Genomic DNA, 21,654 nt, shown 5'->3' on the forward strand with positions numbered 1-21,654 from the left:
CTACTCACTGTTTATTATCATAGTCACTTTAGAAATTACCTCGACTATTCTGTACCCCCGCACATTGACTCGGTACCGGTACCCCCTGCATATAGCCTCCACATTGACTCGGTACAGGTACCCCCTGTATATAGCCTCCACATTGACTCGGTACTGGTACCCCCTGTATATAGCCTCCACATTGACTCGGTACTGGTACCCCCTGTATAAAGCCTCCACATTGACTCGGTACTGGTACCCCCTGTATATAGCCTCCACATTGACTCAGTACTGGTACCCCCTGTATATAGCCTCCACATTGACTCTGTACTGGTACCCCCTGTATATAGCCTCGTTATTGTTATGTACATTTATTGTGTAACTTTTTGATTGGTTAGATTTTTTTTTACTTTAGTTGATTTAGTAAATATTTCATTAACTCTATTTCTTGAACTGCATTGTTGGTTAAGGGCTTGTAAGTTAGAATTTCACAGTAATGTTTACACCTGTATTCAGCGCATGTGTCAAATCAGATTTGATTTGATCCCTCCCTCCCTGTCCCACTGCATGTTGGCTCAATAGAGATCCTATAATTATATTCCTGTATTTCATGGACATTCACAAATACAAGGTATTTGAGGATTGGAAGGAACCTATATGTGACATGCCTCATCATCACACTATCTATCCTGCAGACAAATAAAGAAGAAATAGTGCGGTGGGAGGAGGGCAAGAAGTGGCAGGCCAGGATGGAGAAAGTGAGGAACATTCTGAAGGAGAAGGAGAGGGAAACCGAGTCTGTCTCTAAGCAGCTGAGTACTCTCAAGGAGCTCTACGCCAGGTTAGAACCAAGACACTCATGGTGCAAGGGGTTTAGCCACACCATAAGAAACATACACATCCCACACACTCCATGAAGACATACTAAGTACAGACATTTTGACTGACACACACGGACGCACATGCACACGGACAAGACCGACACAAGGTTCACAGAAGCACATGACCCTGCTTACTCATACACAATAGATATCGAACACTCACTCACTCCTTCACTCCAATATTCCTTAGCCATATGGTCTTACGTTGTGCCATGTCCCTGGTTGTCCCTCTGTGTTCAGACTGGAGCAGGAGAAGGCAGGTCTGCAGAGGAAACTGAAGGGTCGTGGTGTGACGGCAGATCAGGTGGTGGGGGTGAGGACACAGGAGTCTGAGAAAGAACTGGTTGAGCTGAAGAGGAGGAACGCTGAACTGGAGCAACAGATCCTCACCATAAAGTAGGTGTTTCAGACATTGTAAACTGTGCTGCTGTTGGTTCGTTTAATAGCTAATATTTTTCTTTAGTAGCTCAATATCATAGGGCTTTTTTTGGTGGACAAATAAGATGGTGGGAACACATCGACAGCACTATTATCTATTGTGTTTGCAGTATAACCAGACCAAACCTTGTAGGACTAACATTTTCCTCTCTGTCCATTCTAGACAGCAGCAGGCCCTACCCAGAGATTCTGCCATGGAGGACATGAACCTGAGGAACCACTACCTGGAGGACAGACTTCACTCCCTGGAGAGCCAGAAGTCCTCTGTAAGACTACACACTGACTGACTCAAATATGATCTGAGACTGCACTACCTTTTACACACAAACACAACAAGACAGGAAAACATACTTAAACTGCAGGGCTTGATGTTGAACTTTTGTGAAAACTCACTCAGACACAACAGACAACCACTGTTTACAAGTATTGCCAACTGTCTTTCATCTCACTATGTACGTATGTTTGCATTAATTTCACATTTAAGTCATTAGGTTTCTACACTTTCTTTATTCTCTTTTCTACTTCTCTCTTTCACCCACTCCTCAATCCCATTCGATGCACGTGAAGGAGGGGAGAAGTTTGGTCTCCCCGTCCGTGTCCTTGAAAGAGCTTCGTTCGCTGACGTTTGATGTTGGTGACGTACATGAGAAAAATAGGGTCCTGACCTTCTTAGCCAATGACAGTGTAGCCTATCAGAGAGATGGCACGTCAGCCCACAAGGAGGGGGCATTACACCCAAACCAAGGACAGAAAGAAACCCAGACAGTCTTTGATGGAACAAATGACTGTGTACCTGAGACAGAGCGGACAGAGATACCAAGCAGGGCAGAGCGTGGAGAACAGGAAAGAACAGATGAGACTGGAGAGGGAGGACATGAAGAACAGACTGAAGATACAGGAGAGGGAGATGGAGAACAAGGGGAAACAGAAGAGACTGACAGAGAGTCCAAGCAGGAGAACCAGGAAAAAAGTGATGCAGAGTCAGAGAATGTCAATGAGGTGGCTGTTGCTGAACTAGTGGACATAACCACAGAGGAGAATCTCATTGCCAGACAGGATTCCACAAGTGACACTGTGCTGGATTTGAGTGTACCCAAACCATAGAAATAGAATGAATAGAACGGGCTTGGAACCTCTAACCCTGGCAATTTGACTAGTGAACTCATTGGTACACTCGCAATGGCTGCCTGGTATTGTGATGCAATAATTCCCATTGTAATATAGTGTTCCTTCAAATGATGTTAACTGATGTGGCTCATGCAATAGAATGGAATTTTTCTAATGTCAGTTGAGTATAATCAACATATTACAGCACATATTGATGAGTACACATAGGAGCAAAGCAGGACATTAAATAAAAAGTGCACCGTACACTTATTTTTTATTCAATTTTTTTTTTACTTCCTGCTTTGCTCCTATGGGTACACTCGCAATGCCCACCAGTCCACCCATTATGCCATAGTTTACTTGAATGGGGACATTCGTTCTATTCATTCTATTTCTACGATCCAAACCCCCTAAATCCAGAGTGAGCCATCAACCTCTGAGAGGCTTGAGTCAGCGAAACCTGCATCTGAGCAAGGAGAGGTGACAGCAGTCAAGTAGTGTGATGGGTACAGATAATGCAGAGGATACAGGGGGAGACAGAGATGATGGAGATGGAAATTAAGTGGGACAGTGGAGGAAACAGTAAGGAAAGAAGAGGACTTCATAATGTAGGTCAGCGCTGACCACAGTGCTGACCTCAATGACGATGTTTCTGACAGTTTTGTCATCAAGGAACTCGACATTGATGATGTCACAGACAGCAAGCTCGAGTTTGCTTCAGAGAGTACCCGTGGTGCCGAGCTGGAGGTCATTACCAATGACATTGAGAAGATAAGACAAAAGCTCAAACCTATGTCTCCCAAAAATCATAAGGTACCAAAGGCTGCCCCTGGCTTCCACCCTGACAAGATGCTAGTGCAGTGTTTGAGCTAGCAGAAAGTGTGCAGTGTTTGGCTTAGTGTGCAGTCTGTGTTTAATAACTTTTTTATTTAACCTTTATTTTAACTAGGCAAGTCAGTTAAGAATAAATTCTTATTTACTATGACGGCCTACCCCAGCCAAACCCTGTGTATAGTACCTCCTTCCAGTCCTAGGCGCTATGTTTTTGTATGTTTATCCATGTGGTCACCACCTTACACTTCCTTTCTTTGCTCCCTTCATCTCTTCCCTCTTCTCTCCTAATAAATTGTTATTTTTGTGCTTCTTCACATTCTGATTGCGTAAGCGTGACGGCTGTTATTTATTTCTTCCAGACATCAGGGAAAGGTTCAGGCACCCCCTCGCAGAAAGAGTACGAGCTTCAGAGAGAGAACCTGAAGCTTTCCTCAGAGAAGCTGGAGCTCCGCTTTCAACTGGAACAGGCCAACAACGACCTACCCAGACTAAAGGTATGGTAGATACATTTTGGGGGGGATTTGACTAAAAACAAAGCTGCAGATCATTAGCTCCCTTTCAACTGGGGCCTTGAAGCCCAATAACTTAAGCCCTGGAACTAAGTTCAAGCAACCAGTTAAGACCTCAGTGGATAGGTGGATTTTAAGACCTTTGGTCTGTTAAGACCTGCCAGAGATGTTTGTTTTCCAGCTTATCCAATGATACCCTCTCTACTTTACTGATAGGACCAAGTTGCAGACCTCAAAGAGATGTACAACGTTCTGAAGAAGGAAAAGGCGGAGGTGGAGAAAAAACTGGGCCACGTCCGTGGGGTAGGTCTATCCTAATCTTGTGCAGGGGTTAAAGTTCTCAGTCTCTGCGACGGATTTTAGTCATATGGATGACGCATTAGGTTTGAGTCTAAAATAATATTTTGGAGGGGTTATTATTTAGGGCTAATATTTATATATATTTTCAAATAACTGCCCTTTTTTCTGGCCCGTAACCCATTTTGACAAACAAATCAGTCATTAAAAAAAGTCTGTCCGTTAAATTTCGAAATCCTGATGTGGCTCTCGAGCCAAAAGGTTTGCCATGGGATTTTTTGACTGAAAAAGTTTCAATCATGTGATTTTTTGACTGAAAAAGTTTCAATCATGGGATTTTTTTTGTGCTTTAATGCCTGCTTGTGTACGCTGGTGACTAGGTATCTACACTGAGTATGCAAAACATTTAGAACACCTGCTCTTTCCATGACATAGACTGACCAGGTGAATCCAGGTGAAAACTATGATCCTTTTTTGATGTCACTTGTTAAATCCACTTCAATCATTATAGATGAAGAGGAGGAGACAGGTTAAATAAGGATTTGTAAGCGTTGAGACAATTGAGACATGGATTGTGTATGTGTGCCATTCAGAGGGTGAATGGGCAAGACAACAGATTTAAGTGCCTTTGAACAGGGTATAGTAGTAGATGCCAGGCGCACCGGTTTGTGTCAAGAACTGCGACACTGCTGGGTTTTTCACACTTAACAGTTTCTTGTGTGTATCACAAATGGTCCACCACCCAAAGGACATCCAGCCAACTTGACACGACTGTGGGAAGCATTGGAGTCAACAAGGGCCAGCATCCCTGTGGAACGCTTTCAACACCTTGTAGAGTCCATGCCCAACGAATTGAGACTGTTCTGAGGGGAAAGGAGGGGGTGTAACAATATTAGGAAGGTGTTCTTAATGTTTTGTACACTCGGTGTATACAGACATCGTATTCCCATGTGGTCAGGCTGTAATTCTACTCTATCCACCTGTCTGTGTTTACTCTTGTTTTACTGACATGGCTCGTAGAGAAGTTCTCAATTTACAGTCAAGTTAACCATCTAGTAAAAGTGTATTTTACAACAACTGGATCACACGACTGAATGAAAGTCTTTCCTGTCCACTGTAGGCGGGTCGCAGCGGTAAAACTGTGCCAGAGTTGGAGAAGACCATCGGGCTGATGAAGAGGGTGGTGGATAGGGTGCAGAGGGAGAACGAGACGCTGAAGAAAACTCCAGCAGCACTGAGTCAGGAACAGCTCACAGCTCTGGAGCGCAAACATGAAAAACTGAAGGTGAACTCTAGTTGAACTACTTGTGTAATAGGGCATGAGATGTCCTATTACATGTTTAACAACCAGTGGAGCTCTTATAGCCCTTCAAAACTGCTCGAAGGTTATGCTGTTCAAGTTCAAATGTTTTTAAAATGTATTTTGTTCTTGCTCTCCGTCTTCTCTAGAATGATTACGAGAAGCTCAAGAGAAACACAGAAACACAGCTGAGCTCCAGACTAGAGACCAAAACCAAAGGAGTGGAGAAAATTGTGATAGAAAACGAACATTTACGGAAAGAGATTAAAACGGTATGTGTTCCGTCCTGTCCCCTTTTCATGGGATGCATAGTTACAACATTTAGTCAAGTCTCAGGACTCATTTAAAAAAATGTGTTGCAGGAGACTGAGGCTGCGGAAAGGCTGAGGATGGCCAAGACCAGTCTAGAGATGACCAATGAGAAGCTGGAGGCTGAGCTGGAGGAGGCCAGACAACAGCTAGTGGCAGCCCAGTCCAGGGTCATCCCTGAGGGGGTCGAAAGTAAGACCTGGAAGGCCACTGTGGTAACAAGGTGAGGGATCCGTTGAAATGAACGAAGTCAACCACTCAGTCCTCGCTCCTGTTCTCATCTGACTAAAAGACACGAGCGAACTCACTAACCCTGTTTCTTGGACTGTAACTACTTAATGTATAACCTAGAGTAGGAGTTCTAAAACTTTGTTTCGTGACCCGCCAATTGAGGTGTCTTTTGAGTCACGACCTACCATAAGGGTTGAGCGGTGAAAAAACATACATAGACCAAAGAATAAGTAAAAAAATATAATCTTGGCAGCAGAAAATGTTGTAGTTAAGCTAATTTCCTGCAATTCTACACATTTTACCATGGTTAATGCTGTGTTTATGCTCAAACATTATAACAAAATCAATGGGGGCCTGATTGTCTAGTGTTTCTTTTGTTGATTGTAAGTTCTCCAAGATTATAGGCTATTATTTAAAAATATATACTCTACCTTTCAAAAGTTTGGGGTCACTTAGAAATCTCCTTGTTTTTGAAAGAAAATCACATCAAATTGATCAGAAATACAGTGTAGACATTGTTAATGTTGTCAATGATTATTGTAACTGGAAACGGCTGATTTTTAATGGAATATCAGCAACCATCACTCCTGTGTTCCAATGGCACGTTGTGTTAGCTAATCCAAGTTTATCATTTTAAAAGGCTAATTGATCATTAGAAAACCCTTTTGCAATTATGTTAGCACAGCTGAAAACTGTTGCTGATTAAAGAAGCAATACAACTGGCCTTCTTTAGACTATTTGAGTATCTGGAGCATCAGCATTTGTGGGTTTGATTACAGGCTCAAAATGAAACTCGTCAGTCTATTCTTGTTCTGAGAAATTAAGGCTATTCCATGCGAGAAATTGCCAAGAAACTGAAGATCTCGTACAACGCTGTGTACTACTCCCACGCTGTGTACTACTCTGTGTACTACTTCACAGAACAGCGCAAACTGGCTCTTGCCAGAATAGAAAGAGTGGGAGACCCCGGTGCAAATCTGAGCAAGAGGACAAGTACATTAGAGTGTCTAGTTTGAGAAACAGATGCCTCACAAGTCCTCAACTCGAAGCTTCATTAAATAGTACCCACAAAACACCAGTCTCAACGTCAACAGTGAAGAGGCGACTCCGGGATGCTGGCCATCTAGGCAGAGTTCCTCTGTCCAGTGTCTGTGCTCTTTTGCCCATCTTAATCTTTTCTTTTTGTTGGCCAGTCTGAGATATGGCTTTTTCTTTGCAACTCTAGCTAGAAGGCCAGCATCCCGGAGTCGCCTCTTCAATTTTGCAGATTGACCGGCCTTCGTATCTTAAAGTAATGATGGACTGTTGTTTCTCTTTGCTTATTTGTGCTGTTCTTGCCATAATATGGACTTGTTCTTTTACCAAATAGGGCTATAATCTGTATACCACCCCTACCTTGTCACAACACAACTTATTGGCTCAAACGCATTAAGGAAAGAAATTCCACAAATTAAAAACAAGGCACACCTGTTAATTGAAATGCATTCCAGGTGACTACCTCATGAAGCTGGTTGAGAGACTGCCAAGGCAAAGGGTGGCTACTTTGAAGAATTTAACACTTTTTTGGTTACTACATGATTCCATGTGTTATTTCATAGTTTTGATGTCTTCACTATTATTCTACAATGTAGTCCAAATAAGAAAAACCCTGGAATGAGTAGGTGTGTCCAAACTTTTGACTGGTACTCTACAAACAATTGCAATGCACAACATTTTTTATCCTTCGACCTGCATGGACCCCTGCCACAACCTACAAGTGGGTCCCGACTGACAGTTTGGGAACCACTGACCTAAAGAACAAACATCGAGATCTGGTAGAATACCAAGCCAACGTAGACTACAGTGGGGTGTCTTGAAACTAGATGGCTGACTGAAAAGGTGTTGGTTTCCCTCCCTTCAGGATGTTTGAGAGTAAGATGAAAGCACTGGAGCAGGACATCAGCCAGAAGAACTCCAGTCTCTCAGAGCTCAGGCTGCAGCTGCGAGAGGCCAGTGAAAGGGAGGAGAAAGCACAGCGAGTCACCAGCCAACTACAGGAGCAGGTAAGCATAAGAGCTCCACACAGTCTTCGCAACGGATCCGACGTAGTTCCATAGCTACGTGTGAAATCACTGTGCGATTCTTAATTTTTCTCAATGGTTGAGTCTCAAAAGGCACCCCGTTCCCTATATAGTGCAATACTTTTAACCAGGGCTCATAGAGCTCTGGTCAAAAGCAGTGCACTAGATACAGAATAGGGTGCCATATATTGTCGTTCTGAGCCAATTAAACCAGATTGTTTATATAAAGAAAATGAAGTAGCATTCTAGTACTATGCTACATTATTTTAATGATGGTGAAAACAGTTTTTGTTTGTTCTGAAGGTGAAGCTGTTTAACAACTTTCCCACCGCAGCAAACACTGAGTCAGGCCTCGCCAAGGAGTTCCAGTCAACGAGGTGAATACATCCCATAGGCCAGCTCTTCAATGTAGACAAACTTGTGAAGCATCTAACCTGATTGCCTTTGCATACAATAGCATTACAAACATATGGTTCACACATAGCTAACATGGGAATGCATTATCAAAATGTGTTAGCTATGTGTGAACCATACGTTAATGTAAACATCAAAGTGAAGGAAATTGAAAACAGCATTTATGTTTGTAATATCCATTACTACACTGGTCAAATTTGGTCATGAAAATTTGACATTTGATTTGCCATCCGTTAGTCACACAGGAATGTCTATCCTGTTTTGTCTTTAGATTGACCAATAACCAGCTGGAGAGGGAGAAGGAAGAGCTGGTACAGAAGTGTAGTGACTACACTAAGAAGTATGAGACAGCCTCTGCTGGGCCAGGTGAGACATGTAAAAGCAAAGTGGACCTGTTTGACAAGTTTCCACTTCAAGGCAGAAGATGTGCATTATTGATGTGTTCATGCATGTTCTGTGATGTCAAACAAAACTTGTACTGTTCAGGAATGATGCGGAACCTAAACAGGCGCAGTAACTAACTAGCACAATATGCACATCAACTAGTGTCATGTTTTTGTCGTCAGGGTATGAGGACCTACAAGCCCTGCTGAAGGCCACTGGTGAGGAAAAAAAACAGTTGCAGGTATTGTGACTTCTCCTCATTACCTCATCTATTTGGGTTGTTTTGAGTGTAGAAAAGTAAAAACGTTTTTTTTTTTTTTTTTATCTATTCCTCTGTGAACATATTTTTGATTACCTTCCCGATTCCAGGCCGAAGTAAAAAAGATGAAGATGGAACTGGAGAACTTTGACCCGACATTCTTTGAGGAGATCGAGGATCTGAAGTTTAATTACAATCTGGAGGTGAAGAAGAACATTGTTCTGGAGGAGCAACTGAAGAAAGTGTGTGAACAGTTTGGTGTATCAACTGCAGATATCCCTGATGTGTCCATCAGCTAACACAGGATGGATATTGTGCTTTTAAACCATTAAATGTCTTAAATATATAGTATTTATATGGTTTTAATGTGAATGTTGTCTAGAAGATGAAGTTGAATGTAATTGTGTTTTTCCTCCTGAGGCAGTTTTGTTTTGTTCAGACAATGTAGCAGGGATTTTACATACTTGTCAAATAGTTTTGTACATTTGTATAGTGCCTTCAGAAAATATTCATACCCCTTATTCCACATTTTGTTGTTACAGCCTGAATTTAAAATTGATTTTTTTAAATGTTGATCCATCTACACACAATTCACCATAATGACAAAGTGAAAACATGTTTTTAGAAATGTTTACAAATGTATTGGAAATATCTAATTTGCATAAGTATTCACATCCCTGAGTCAATCAATACATGTTAGAATCACCTGTGGCAGTGATTACAGCTGTGAGTATTTCTGCGTACATCTCTAAGAGCTTTGCACACCTGGATTGTACAATATTTGCACATTATTGTTTTTAAAATTCTTCAAACTCTGTCAAGTTGGTTGTTGATCATTGCTACAAACATTTTCAAGTCTTGCCATAGATTTTCAAGCCAATTTAAATCAAAAATGTAACTAGGCCACTCAGGAACATTCAATGTCTTGATAAGCAACTCCAATGTAAATTTAGCCTTGTGTTTTAGATTATTGTCCTGCTGAAAGGTGAATTTGTCTCCCAGTGTCTGTTGGAAAGCAGACTGAACCAGGGTTTCCTCTAGGATTCTGCATGTGCTTAGCTCTATTCTGTGTATTTTTATCCTAAGAAACTCCCTAGTCCTTGCCAATGACAAGCATAACCATAACATGATGCAGCCACCACCATGCTTGAAAATATAAAGAGTGGTACTCAGTGATGTGTTGGATTTTCCCTAAACATAAAGCTTTGTATTCAGGACATAAAGTTCATTTCTTTGCCACATTGTTTTGCAGTTTTACTTTAATGCCTTATTGCAAACAGGATGCATGTTTTGGAATAATTTTATTCTGAGAAGTAAGTGTAAGATGTAAGTGAATTTAACATTGTAGTTACTCTACAATACTAACCCAAATGACAGAGTGAAAAGAAAGCCATCCTCAATTTTCTCCTATCACAACTGTTTTAAAGTCATGGTGAAATACCTGAGCAGGTTTCCTTCTTCTCTGGCACCTTAGTTAGGAAGGATCCCTGTATCTTTGTAGTGACTGGGTGTATTGATACACCATCCAAAGTGTAATTAATAACTTCACCATGCTCAAAGGGATATTCAACGTCTGCTTTTTTATTTTTACCCATCTATCAATAGGTGCCTTTTATTGCGAGGCATTGGAAAACCTCTGTTATGTGGTTGAATCTGTGTTTGAAATTCACTGCTCAATGTCATTGCTGGGGGGTGCTAGAAAGTTGGCTGTCAGAAGTATTACAACTTAAACGTGCTTTTAATACATCTGTCTGCAAGACATGACATATGGGGGTATAGTGAGATACCCAATGTGCTGGACGATTATTTTCTCATCACTTATTTTTATTTTTTAATTAAAAACTTGGAAGTAAATCAATCCACCATCATTGACACAATGGACAAATCTAATTATGTATTATTGAAATGGCATGGGCGACTGAGAAGAACAAATTGGTGCAATTTAGGACCAGATGGCAAGTGACGATGCAGGCACTGGGAATGGGGGTGTGAGCATGCATGTCTGGGCAGAAGAGATGTGGTTACTGTTTGTATGTGTATACGGTTGTTTTGTTTGAAGGAGAGAAAAAGGACAAAATGTTTAAAAATTTAATTAACTTCTCAACTAAGGGACATTACAGATAATTATACCTGTGGGGTACAGAGATGAGGTAGTAAATCAAAAATCATGTTATAAAAAAAATCTATTCAACTTATGTAACTTAAGAAAACGTAAACTTTTTTTCCATAACAAAGGGGTTGAATACTTGACTTAAGACATTTCAGCTTTTCATTTTTTTAAATCTAAAAACATAATTCCACTTTGACATTATGAGGTATTGTGTAGGCCAGTGACACAAAATCTCAATTTAATCCATTTTAAATTCAGGCTGTAACACAACAAAATGTGTAAAAAGTTCAGGGGTGTGAAAACTTTCTGATGGCACAGTATGTTGGCTAGATTGTGTTTGATAAGTTTTCTATTGCGTTACTTCTATCAATAAAGCAGATTTAATGTGCATATGTGTACATCAGTGACTACAATGGCCGAATTGTGCTTTTAATTTAAGGGCAAAAACAATTTGGAATAGCTTTTGAAATAGATATTTGGTAAAAATATATGTACATTTACATGATACTTAGGCTACACATATTCAATATATTTACAGGCTTTTTATTGGGCAGGTTCGTTCATATTGGAAGACATATAGCCAGGTTAAACCAGATTGAACGCTGAACTCACCATTGTTTCACTGGTGACCCCACTATTTAGTCTGGTTCAACCATACTAATGGTAATACAGTATGGAAGCTTACAGTCCTGGAGCCAGGCCCCTAAATCTGGGCCATAAGGCTCTCTTGGGGTGACATCATTTCAGTGATTTTTTTTTGAATGTCTGAGTCCCTAGAGTTAGGAAATGTGTGATAGTAGTACAGCAATGGTAGCTTTCTCTGTGTACCATCAGAGACATTCTTAGAGTGTTCAGGACCATCACAGGATTCACCCCACAGAAATGTTTTCCCAACATGGCCACCAAACAACTAAAAAGGGTCTTATTGGATAAATGTTGCATTACCATACCTGTATGAAATAATTATATTATGCCCAATAATATCTTGAAATGTTCTTAGTGATGTAGAATACACAACCAAATTAGCCAGGTGAGGCGGATATATAACAATGTTAAATTACTGACATAATTGTGGTTAGAATATGCCCAAGAAGCTGTTATGATCAGTAATTGCTATATTTAATCTTCAAACATGGAAAATGGATATGTACATGTGAATAGACATGGATGTGAGCTGATGAAAATGATATTAACTGTTTTCATTAACAGAGGACTGGAAACTTTGTGCATACATTACAATGTAGAATGCCAATACCTTTTAACCTAATATCTGGATGATGAGAGCAGCAAACCATTACACATAGTTATTTTAAATCAATATGTATTATAATACAGGTATGGTAATGCAAAATGTATTCGATAACACCCAATTGAGATGTTTGGCGGCCATATTGGAAAAAGGCTTCAGTGGGGTTAATGCTGTAGTGGCCCTGTATCTACAAATATTTTTTAAACCCTGTTCTAGCTGAGTGTGTGAAATGTGGTGTTTCTATCACTAAAGTTACAATCCAAAAATGTAGCTGCCCCATTACATAGGTTAAGCTTAAAACATTCTAATGTCAATGGCACAATATGGGTGATTTTTTTTTCCTTTTACAATAGTTGTAGCTAGCGCATTCAAAGTAGGTTATATTATATATATCATTTCAAATGTAATTTCATGACTTGTTAAACAAAGTTTAAAATGTATCAGGATTTCCTTTTTAAAGCAATTTATACAGGTACATCGAATATGTACCATAGAGGTCAAAGTTCTGTTGACCTGAACATTGCGAAAATGTATCTGATGGATAGCTGTGAATCTAAGCTTTCTAATGCTATATGATTACAGGGTATACGTGAGCAATAACTTGTTGTATACTGACATTGTCTGTCATAAGGTAAAATCCCTATGGGAAAAATGAATGGGATGGAGGGATGAATGAAAGTGATAACACAGAAAGCTGCCATTGCTGCACTGCTATCACACATTTCCTACTCTAAGGACATAGACCTTCGAATAATCATTATGAGACATTATTACCCCAAGTGAGCCCAACCGACTCCACTGACTCATGGATTATTACAAACAGGAATGTTTCTTAAGACTCCGGGCGGCTCCTGGTGGATTTAGGGATAAAGGTCTTCTGACCTAAATGGGACTTCCTGGTTAAATAAAGGTTAAGGGTCAAACTGGATGTCCTGCAGTCTGCTGAAGCGATGTCCGTTTAACTGGGAGAGAGATGTAAACAAGTCCTTGCTGGTGATGTCATACTCTCGTATGGTCCCGTCGACGTGGACGACCACAGGCCGAGCGTTCAGGATGGTGTCGCCATCCGGCCATCTCAGCCCCAGGTGATGACGATGAAGCTACAGCCAAACAAACAAACACTGGTTTTACCACTTAAATGTCAAAGCTCCTGCCCTGGAGGAAACAAAATAACACACTTTTCATAATTTTATTATAATGTGATGAAAGAAAACTGGCAAAGAAAATCTGAAGACATACAGTCCAAGTCTCAATTTAATGACATAATAGGAGCCTCTGATGGGTTCTAGAGCGCTTACCTTGACCAGGGTCCCGTCATTGCAGTGCCAGACGATGCCCTCAACACGGCCCTCCTGACTGTCCTGGAACCAGGAACACAACTGCTGGTAGTCCACCGGGGGAGGGTTTCTGATGTGCACACTCCCATGGGCAACCAGGACGTGGACAGGCTGCTTTTTACTTCCCAACCCTGTCAGAAACGACACACTATTTAGATGATCTTGCTAAGAGGCCACGTTCAGAAGTGCATGTGTACATGTACAGTGGAGGACTTGGACTGTATGTCACATTTACCATATGGGTTCCCATTGACGTTGGTTCCAATAAGCTCCAGGGTTTGCTCCAGGAGATCAGCCAGTGGTACCATGGTGATCTCTAGCAGGTCTTCATTCTCAGCACTGGGCCTCAGAACCAGCGCTATACCAGCATCATAGTCCACAACAGACGAGTGCCAACAGTACTGCTTGTTGTCTTTCTCCACTGGAACCCAACCTGAACATACATTGAGAAAGTACAATCAGTATTTTAGTTCCCATATAAAGGACATACTGTTTGTAAATAGAAAATAGTGAAAAGCGAGTGAGTAACAGGCCTTTTAGTCCAGGACTAGGGTTTATCAGTGTCCAGGAAACCAGCTCGAGGAGTGTGTCCATATATAGTGTGTCCCACCTGGGATGTGTCCGTGGTCATCTGGTACAGGCTGTCCATTGTGGTGCTGAACTCTGTGTGCCGGGACCCAAAACTCTGGAACCGTCTTAAAGTCTTCTTTCACATTCCAGGTGAAATCTTTGCAACTTTTGTGGGAATACTGATGCTTCTTGAACCTCTTGTCTGCCTGCTTGGTGGGCTTCCGATCTAGTCGAGCCCAGAGGTATGATTGCCCTGGAAAAGAAAGAAACCATTTACGGTGTAGACATTTCATTGAGGGAGCTTCATTTTTTCCATAACGAGGGTATAAAAGCCCAGGTGTGTGGGCTGCAATGTTAATTTATGCAGTGTTAATTTATGCAGTTCAACACTCACCTTTATAAATTGAAACATAGCAGCAGGTGCCATCCAGCTTTTCTGTGGCAAGTGCACAGTCAATATTCGATTCTAGTGCTATAGGGTTCACATTTTCGGTGGCTACAACCTGAAATTGCTGTTAGAAAAAAGATAGCGAAAAGGGACATATCATTACACACATGATATCATTAAGGTGAAGATTTCCTGCATAGTACGTGCAACTGACTGTCTTTTTTAAGCAGCTACCTGTAAATCAAAGTCGCTAGAAAAATATATATCAATCATAACCTAAAAACTATGGTCATATTTTGTTGTATTGTGCCATATCAATTGAAATGTGTTTGTTGTCATAGAATATACATACAGATATGTGCATCTTATGGGGTTTTCACATATATTCCTCTAACTCTGGGGTAAAAAAAAAAGCAAAATAACTGTTCTCTTTGTATTCACACTTCCCTTGCCTTTGAATGAGGACTCAACTCTTTTGCCAGTTCATTTCACCTATTTTGTGATTTGAGTTCTCCTTGCCTTCACATTGCTATGTTAAGAAAGTTACCAAGATCTTTTTCTAGCATTCCACTCAATGCACTCTGGGTTTTTACCTTGTGCAAGACAAACCATTCTATCAGAATGCATTATCAGACAACTAGATATACTAACTTACATTTTGGAGGCTAATAGATTGCATTTAGTTAAAAGATGAGACAATAATTGTAATCAGAAGATACTATTAACATGTAAATATAATAAATATTCTGTTATTCTGTAACACCGTTTCCCCTGCCATAACCCCTCATATTGGTGCCACAAAAGAGAGAAGATGGTGAAATCACCCTTACAGTGGACACATTTCAAGAGCTCAACTGGGCCGCGTTCAAGCAGGACAAGGTTGAGATAGAAATGTATGATGTAGCTAGAGCAAACATCTCTTTGGTATATATAATATTAAATCACGTCAGTTTTAGTCATGGCATTTCTATCTGCAACGTTCCACGTTTTCATACTGAACATGGCTCTGGTTTTCATTCAATGGTAACATCAGACTGCACCACTAACCAATAAACTGCTGCTGTGTTGACGTATTAGCTAGTTAGCATTAGCTTAGTAGCCACCTAACTACTGTGCAGAGTAAGAATAATAACAAAACGTAGCTATTAGGAAAACAAATACAAAATGAATCTACAAAACCACTCATGTATACAGTAGTATCTAGCAAATATTCTAACTGTTAATTTGAGTTATTGTACCTGGCGTACGATAACTAGTTAGCAACGCACGTTAACTATCTAACGTTAGCTGCTAACTGCATACTCACTTGACATTCGCGTTTTCTGGATTGTTCCTCTTTCACCTCAGTCAAAAACACACAAGGTATCTTTTGCTGCACAGAACCGAAACGTCGCATTATGGCAGACTGATAGTTCCGTGACGACTTTAATACGGGATAATTAAGATCAAAGAGAGAAGTGATTTTCTACCTCGAACTCGTTCATTCCTGGGTGTAGTAACCACTAGATATTATTGGGCATGCGCAAAGCGAAAATCGACAGTCCGAACACCGGGTAGTATTTATTATGGATCCCCATTAGCTGCTGCTACTCTTCCTGCGGTCCAGTAAAATTAAGGCAGTTTATACCATTTTAAAAACATTACAATAGATTCACAAGGTATCTTCTCCACCGGTAACACATATCTATAGTACAAAATCCACGTGTACATGTGTGTATGTTATCGTGTGCGTATGCATGTGTCTGTGCCTATGTTTGCGTTGCTGCTTCACAGTCCCCACTGTTCCATAAGGTGTATTTGTATCTGTTTTTTAAAATCTAATTTTACTGCTTGCATCAGTTACTTGATGTGGAATAGAGTTCCATCTAGTCATGGCTCTTGTAGTACTGTGTGTCTCCCATAGTCTGTTCTGAACATTGGGACTGTGAAGAGACCTCTTGTGGCATTCCCAAATACAATGCTTTTAGTTTTAGAAATATTTAGGTCTTAACTTATTCCTTGCCACCCACTCTGAAACTAACTGCAGCTCTTAGTTAAGTGTTGCAGTCATTTCAGCCACTGTTGTAGCTGACATGAGTCATCCTCATACATAGATACACTGGCTTTACTCATTAAAGAAGCCTCTCCTGCCAGTAGATGGCAGTGAAACGCAACCCTTACAAAAAAAGATTGCCGTTTTGAATCTGCAGTCAACTGTGGTATTTTGGACGCAGTAATTGTAGAATAACTGCAGTGTACTTACTGCAGTTGAACTGCAGTTATACTGCACTCTAGCTGCAGTTACACTGCAAAATTATAGCAGTAAAAAAAAAGTGTTATTTTGGATGCAGTATTTTCAGTATACTGTAGTTACAGTATACTGCACTCTAACTGTAGTTATACTGAACTCTGACTGCAATATTTTTTTGTAAGGGAACAGTCTCCACCAACCCAAAACGTATTCTCTAGGCCAGTGGTTCCCAATCTTTTTAGGTTACTGTACCCAGAGGCATCATGCCCATAGGGGGCACAGGGAGACATGCCCCCTTAGATTTGTCCTGTAACAATAATAATTTACAATTATAATTTTTTGGTTTTGTTTCTCTGTAATACTACTAGTCACCTTGCAATTTTATGAAAGCCCATTTAGGTTCCCAATCTCCCAACCTCATAACTAATGTTAGCTACCAAGAAGCCATTTCAAGCTATCAATTAAGTTAGAGTCACTAGCTTGTCTAACTATCTTAGCTGGCATGCCTGCTGGCAAGGTTGGTAGACTTTAGAAAAGCATGCAATAACTAAACGTACTGAATAAGACTCCCATTCCTTTCTGTTACCCAGATTTTAGCAGAGAAGCATATGTAGTTTCTTTTTTTTTTAAAGAACCACCAATCAGGAGGATACAGACAGCTCAAGATGTATGCTTAGATATGCAGAAAAATTTAAATATTTTTTGTTGTTGACAGAATTAAGCATAATCAGTGCAGCTCACTGGCACCTCAAATGTTCTACTGCTTGAGCTCCTGTTCCTCTTATAGAATATTAGCTCAAAAGTACCTGCAACCAAAATTGGGGCGGCAGGTAGCCTAGTGGTTAGAGTGTTGGGCCAGTAACCAAAAGGTTGCTAGATCAAATCCCTGAGCTTACAAGGTAAAAATCTGTCATTCTGCCCCTGAACAAGGCAGTTAACCCACTGTTCCTAGGCTGTCATTGTAAATAAGAATTTGTTCTTAACTGACTTGCCTAGTTAAATAAAGGTAAATAAATAATGAGTACCAGAACCTATTTCAGTCCAAGTCAAGCACTGAGCATAATGATTATGGCTGTAGATTGCAGGAAAAGGTTATTTCAGGTGTTTGAAAAATCTAAATGTATCCAACTAGGCCCCTCCGAACCAACTCCAGCCACCCTCACGTACTTTGTGCCCCCTCAGATATTTGTGGTGCATGATGCCCCTGACTGTACCACCAGCTGCATTGTTTTGACTGTACCACCAGCCCTGAGTTCCTCGGAAGTACCCCCTCATGTGCATTGTACCAGTAAGCCTATGGTCTCTTGAGTCCTCTCAAGAACACACTGTGGATAGGCCAAGTACCCCCAGGAGTCCTAGTACCCCTGGTTGGAAACCACCACACTAGACCCTACCCAATAAATCAACATTTTAGTAGCATTCATTTTTTGATTGAACAAAAGTGAAGATTTACTGCAACTCATAAAACAAAATGTGACTTAAAACTGTACAAAAATACAAGTTGGACAGACACATCAAATGAATCAATAAAAAAATAAAAATAAATAGATGACAGTGAATCTAGGCAAAGGAAAATATTTTTGTTTGATTGTTTACAATCATTTATAAAACAAGAAAGACATTGAATTATCAGAAACATCTGAAAAAAACCTCTGCAGAGCTATATTATTTCTACAGTTCCTAATACTTATTTCTGCAGTTCCTGTTAGTCAACAATATATTTTGCTAATGTCTTTTTCAGCACTGTAAATCCCCCTCAACATGGCCGTATATTGCTACTAAGGGCCATTTGTTGTGGCCTCTGGATTACTGACAATGATGTCACTGGTGGACTTCCTGTCTCCATTCTCCTCTCCTCCTTCTCTCTGTTGTGGGTCCTGCAGATCCATCTCACTGTCCGTGTGTCTCCACATCTCAGTCTCTATGTCATCCTTCAAATTGTGCTGTCCTCTGCGCCAGAATTGGGTTGGGAAAACACCCCTGGTCCTTTGAAGTAAATTTAAAGGAAACATGAAGAGAAGAAGAGCAAATGGTAACATGTTACGCTAACAGTTATAGTGCATTTTTACCACAGACCGAAGATGCAACCCAGACACGTCAAAGGGGGTATAAAGCTGAAGCATCGGTTTAGTATATTTTCTCATCACCAAATTTGGTAGTGAGAAGAAGTCCAGTCGCGGGTAGTGGGAGAGGATGGAACTAGGTGAAACTGAGCCGACATTCTGCGATGAAACATCTGATCTCAATACATTTTTCTTTTCCCAAAACTAAACTCTGTTACGAACACAATGCACCAAGTTTTATACTTGACGCTTTGCCAAAGTTTTTAAAAAATTGCGTTGTTTAGAAGGAATGCAAGGTCGAATTGAGTTTGTGCACATGCGCACTTCACAGAGGAGACGATCCTAACGGAAATATGCAAATACATGCTACAACGCGCCAATAGGATCTCGCTAGCCCGTGCTTGGCTCTGCCCACCTCTTTGCTTGTTCTGCCCACTATGCTTCATTTGCTTCCACTGTAAACGACACAGATAAACTATTTTGGGTTCGTTATAAATATCTTCACGTATAATCATGTATAAAATCCTTATAAACAACGTATAGTATAATATGTATAACATGCTTATGATCAAAGTAAGTACACAGCAATATAAACATAAGACCCACGTTTTGTAGTAATACACTGCTACTGCCACAGCCAGCAAGAGTAGAATGATGAGGAGCACCGTATATTTTGCTGAAAGGATAAAGGTGTGTCAAATATATTATAACAATCTAAAATGGAAGCTGATCATAAATGAAATTGACAATACAAAAAAAAGCAATTTGAGGATGACCACCTACCTCCGACAGGGCTCTCGATGTGGTTGGTGGAGGTGTTTTGAGAAGGAGAGGAAACTAGGGAGGAAGAGGTGAAAGACAAAAACGAGATGAGAGGTGGAGATGAGGGAGAGAAAGAGCTGGGGAGAGAGCGAGAGGATGTGGGACAGGGGAGGGAGGAGAGAGACGAGGGGGATGGGGAGGGAGGAGGAGAGGTGGAGATGAAGCTGGTTGTTGACTGGACCAGGTAAGTGGTCGTTGTTGTGGTAGTGGGGGCCAATCTTGAGACTTGTGTTGTTGATTTAGGTGCTGGAACTTTAGGTGCTGGAACTTTAGGTGTTGTCTTGACCCTGTTTTTCACAGTTTTGGTAGTAGTTGGTGCTGATGTTGAGACTGTTCTAGTGGTCATAGTTTTTGTTGTGGTCTGGACATTAGGTGTTGTGATATCCAAAGGATTCTCTAAATCTGCATGGGGTGAGCGAAGGCATCAACAAGTCAATTTTCTAAAGTAAAGCACATTCAAACTATTTTTAAAATGCATTTTTCATTTTAACATGTTTATGATCAATGCTTTGCTTTAGTTAATTTAACATGCATGATCATTAAATATATACAAGTTATATGTACCTGTTAAATTGAAACAAAACACATGAAAGGGTTTGTTTATGGGTGCTCTCCATGTTATTAACCCAATGTTATTCCTGCCACATTTTGTGCTCTTCACAATGCGAGGGATAACTGCAATCTGTTCATCTATCCAGCCATATCTGTTTGAAAGACCACACATGAGATATTCTTTTGTACTGGATATTTAACCCTGCTCTGAGATATTTTATTTGTGCTGTGTTTTTTACAAATGTATTGGTCAAATTTATAATGTCTCTAGGAGATGCACAGTACAGATCTCCAACTTTAACACTACAGGAATTGTTACTTCTTGGAATTTATATGAATAAATGTTTTACTATTTTGCATTAAACATGCAGAACTATCTACGTAATTTAACAAGCCTATTACCTCCATCATCTTGTATATGCACACATACACAATTTGCACTCCCTTAAAAGGGGACATACCCAGTGGGACATTTCTGCCACCACCCCACCCTACAGTGTTCAGCATACCCGCATGTCTCCAGTCCATGTTGGTGAGCAGTATGGACCTGTTCCCAGGTCGCTATGGTGATGTTCAGGAAGAGGCACATGGCTCTAGCCTGAGAGGCGTTCAGGGCATATTGATTCCCGTAAGACACCATGGACACACCAGAGATTCTGCCAACCTCAGGGAAAACTGCACAAGTCAAATCCATCAGACGGAATGTATTGCAATAAGAGTGGACTACACACAAGATTAGTGAAAACTGCAAAAAACATTATTACTCTTATTTAAATAGATCTATGTGTAATGCATTGTAAGACTTGTCATAAGTTGTTGACTTTGAATAACTTGTTATAATGTCTTACTATCATCTAAAAATTATCCTAAATGACTTAATATGTTTCATCCATTAAAGAAATTCCACATAGAAATACATAACATATTATAAGCACATTAATAAGACATAATGAGTGCTCATGCATGCTTATAACAAGTAATAAAGCATTATATCTGATTTCTTCAGAGAAGTGTAATCAAAATGGTTATAAATAAGTATTGCCCTGGCCCATAACAATGCAACAAAACTCTAAACATTTGCAGCATCCCTTCTTTCATATTGATACATTTAAAAAGAAAAATCCCATCAAACCAAAAAGGTGCCTTACCTTTAATGAGATTGAATTCAAAAGTCAGTGCATACACAGCCATGGTGAACAGAAGGCAAGAAAAGAGCCCGACCCTTGCCATGGTTTGTCTGGTAACATTTAATATCAGACTCTTAATGGTGCACTATAGTGAAGATGCTACCAGAATAAAGAGAGTGAGCGAGGGACCTTCACCAAACATAA

General features: G+C 40.3%; 3 protein-coding genes across 7 annotated transcripts in view; 1 reads left to right on the forward strand and 2 right to left on the reverse strand.

Moving 5' to 3' along the window:
* cep290 (centrosomal protein 290) overlaps nt 1-9,467 on the forward strand; it is a 53,665-nt gene extending 44,198 nt beyond the window's left edge. For 4 of the 5 annotated variants that reach the window (XM_029759204.1, XM_029759202.1, XM_029759201.1 and 1 more), the window contains exons 41-53: nt 675-820; nt 1,101-1,256; nt 1,462-1,564; nt 3,599-3,733; nt 3,965-4,051; nt 5,166-5,330; nt 5,495-5,617; nt 5,708-5,877; nt 7,786-7,927; nt 8,249-8,322; nt 8,631-8,725; nt 8,926-8,984; nt 9,113-9,467. In XM_029759204.1, coding sequence (XP_029615064.1) covers nt 675-820; nt 1,101-1,256; nt 1,462-1,564; nt 3,599-3,733; nt 3,965-4,051; nt 5,166-5,330; nt 5,495-5,617; nt 5,708-5,877; nt 7,786-7,927; nt 8,249-8,322; nt 8,631-8,725; nt 8,926-8,984; nt 9,113-9,301 — 1,644 coding nt within the window. In that variant the 3' untranslated portion in view covers nt 9,302-9,467. Of the gene's footprint in view, nt 1-674; nt 821-1,100; nt 1,257-1,461; nt 1,565-1,865; nt 3,173-3,598; nt 3,734-3,964; nt 4,052-5,165; nt 5,331-5,494; nt 5,618-5,707; nt 5,878-7,785; nt 7,928-8,248; nt 8,323-8,630; nt 8,726-8,925; nt 8,985-9,112 lie in introns of those variants that run through there. The other variant, XM_029759205.1, reaches the window with a different exon arrangement.
* Nucleotides 9,468-10,881: 1,414 nt separating this feature from the next.
* On the reverse strand, nt 10,882-16,186 carry rlig1 (RNA 5'-phosphate and 3'-OH ligase 1). Its single transcript, XM_029759208.1, has 6 exons — nt 15,963-16,186; nt 14,663-14,780; nt 14,309-14,521; nt 13,934-14,131; nt 13,660-13,829; nt 10,882-13,461 (listed from the first exon to the last, which is right to left on the reverse strand). The coding sequence occupies exons 1-6, from the start codon at nt 16,050-16,052 to the stop codon at nt 13,273-13,275; spliced, it is 978 nt and encodes a 325-aa protein (XP_029615068.1). The 5' UTR covers nt 16,053-16,186; the 3' UTR covers nt 10,882-13,272.
* Nucleotides 16,187-18,283: 2,097 nt separating this feature from the next.
* lyve1b (lymphatic vessel endothelial hyaluronic receptor 1b) lies at nt 18,284-21,652 on the reverse strand. Its single transcript, XM_029759209.1, has 6 exons — nt 21,472-21,652; nt 20,833-20,998; nt 20,336-20,475; nt 19,733-20,173; nt 19,556-19,625; nt 18,284-18,872 (listed from the first exon to the last, which is right to left on the reverse strand). Exons 1-6 carry the CDS (start codon nt 21,551-21,553, stop codon nt 18,665-18,667), a joined length of 1,107 nt encoding a protein of 368 aa, XP_029615069.1. The 5' UTR covers nt 21,554-21,652; the 3' UTR covers nt 18,284-18,664.
* Nucleotides 21,653-21,654: the final 2 nt, after the last annotated feature.

This window comes from Salmo trutta, chromosome 7, assembly GCF_901001165.1.
Source record: "Salmo trutta chromosome 7, fSalTru1.1, whole genome shotgun sequence".
NCBI lineage: Eukaryota > Metazoa > Chordata > Actinopteri > Salmoniformes > Salmonidae > Salmo > Salmo trutta.

Bases quoted from the DNA above. Each gene is read 5' to 3' on its own strand.
- rlig1 (XM_029759208.1), bottom strand. From the start codon at position 16,052: ATGCGACGTTTCGGTTCTGTGCAGCAAAAGATACCTTGTGTGTTTTTG. The intron at 14,132-14,308 runs GTGGGACACACT...ATGTATGTTCAG, and splicing joins TGACCACGGACACATCCCAG to GTTGGGTTCCAGTGGAGAAA. The intron at 13,462-13,659 runs GTAAGCGCTCTA...GTTTGGCTGTAG, and splicing joins ATGACGGGACCCTGGTCAAG to CTTCATCGTCATCACCTGGG.
- lyve1b (XM_029759209.1), bottom strand. From the start codon at position 21,553: ATGGCAAGGGTCGGGCTCTTTTCTTGCCTTCTGTTCACCATGGCTGTG. The intron at 20,476-20,832 runs GTATGCTGAACA...TCTTTCAAACAG, and splicing joins CATGGACTGGAGACATGCGG to ATATGGCTGGATAGATGAAC. The intron at 18,873-19,555 runs GTGGGTCTTATG...TTTACTTCAAAG, and splicing joins GCAGTGTATTACTACAAAAC to GACCAGGGGTGTTTTCCCAA.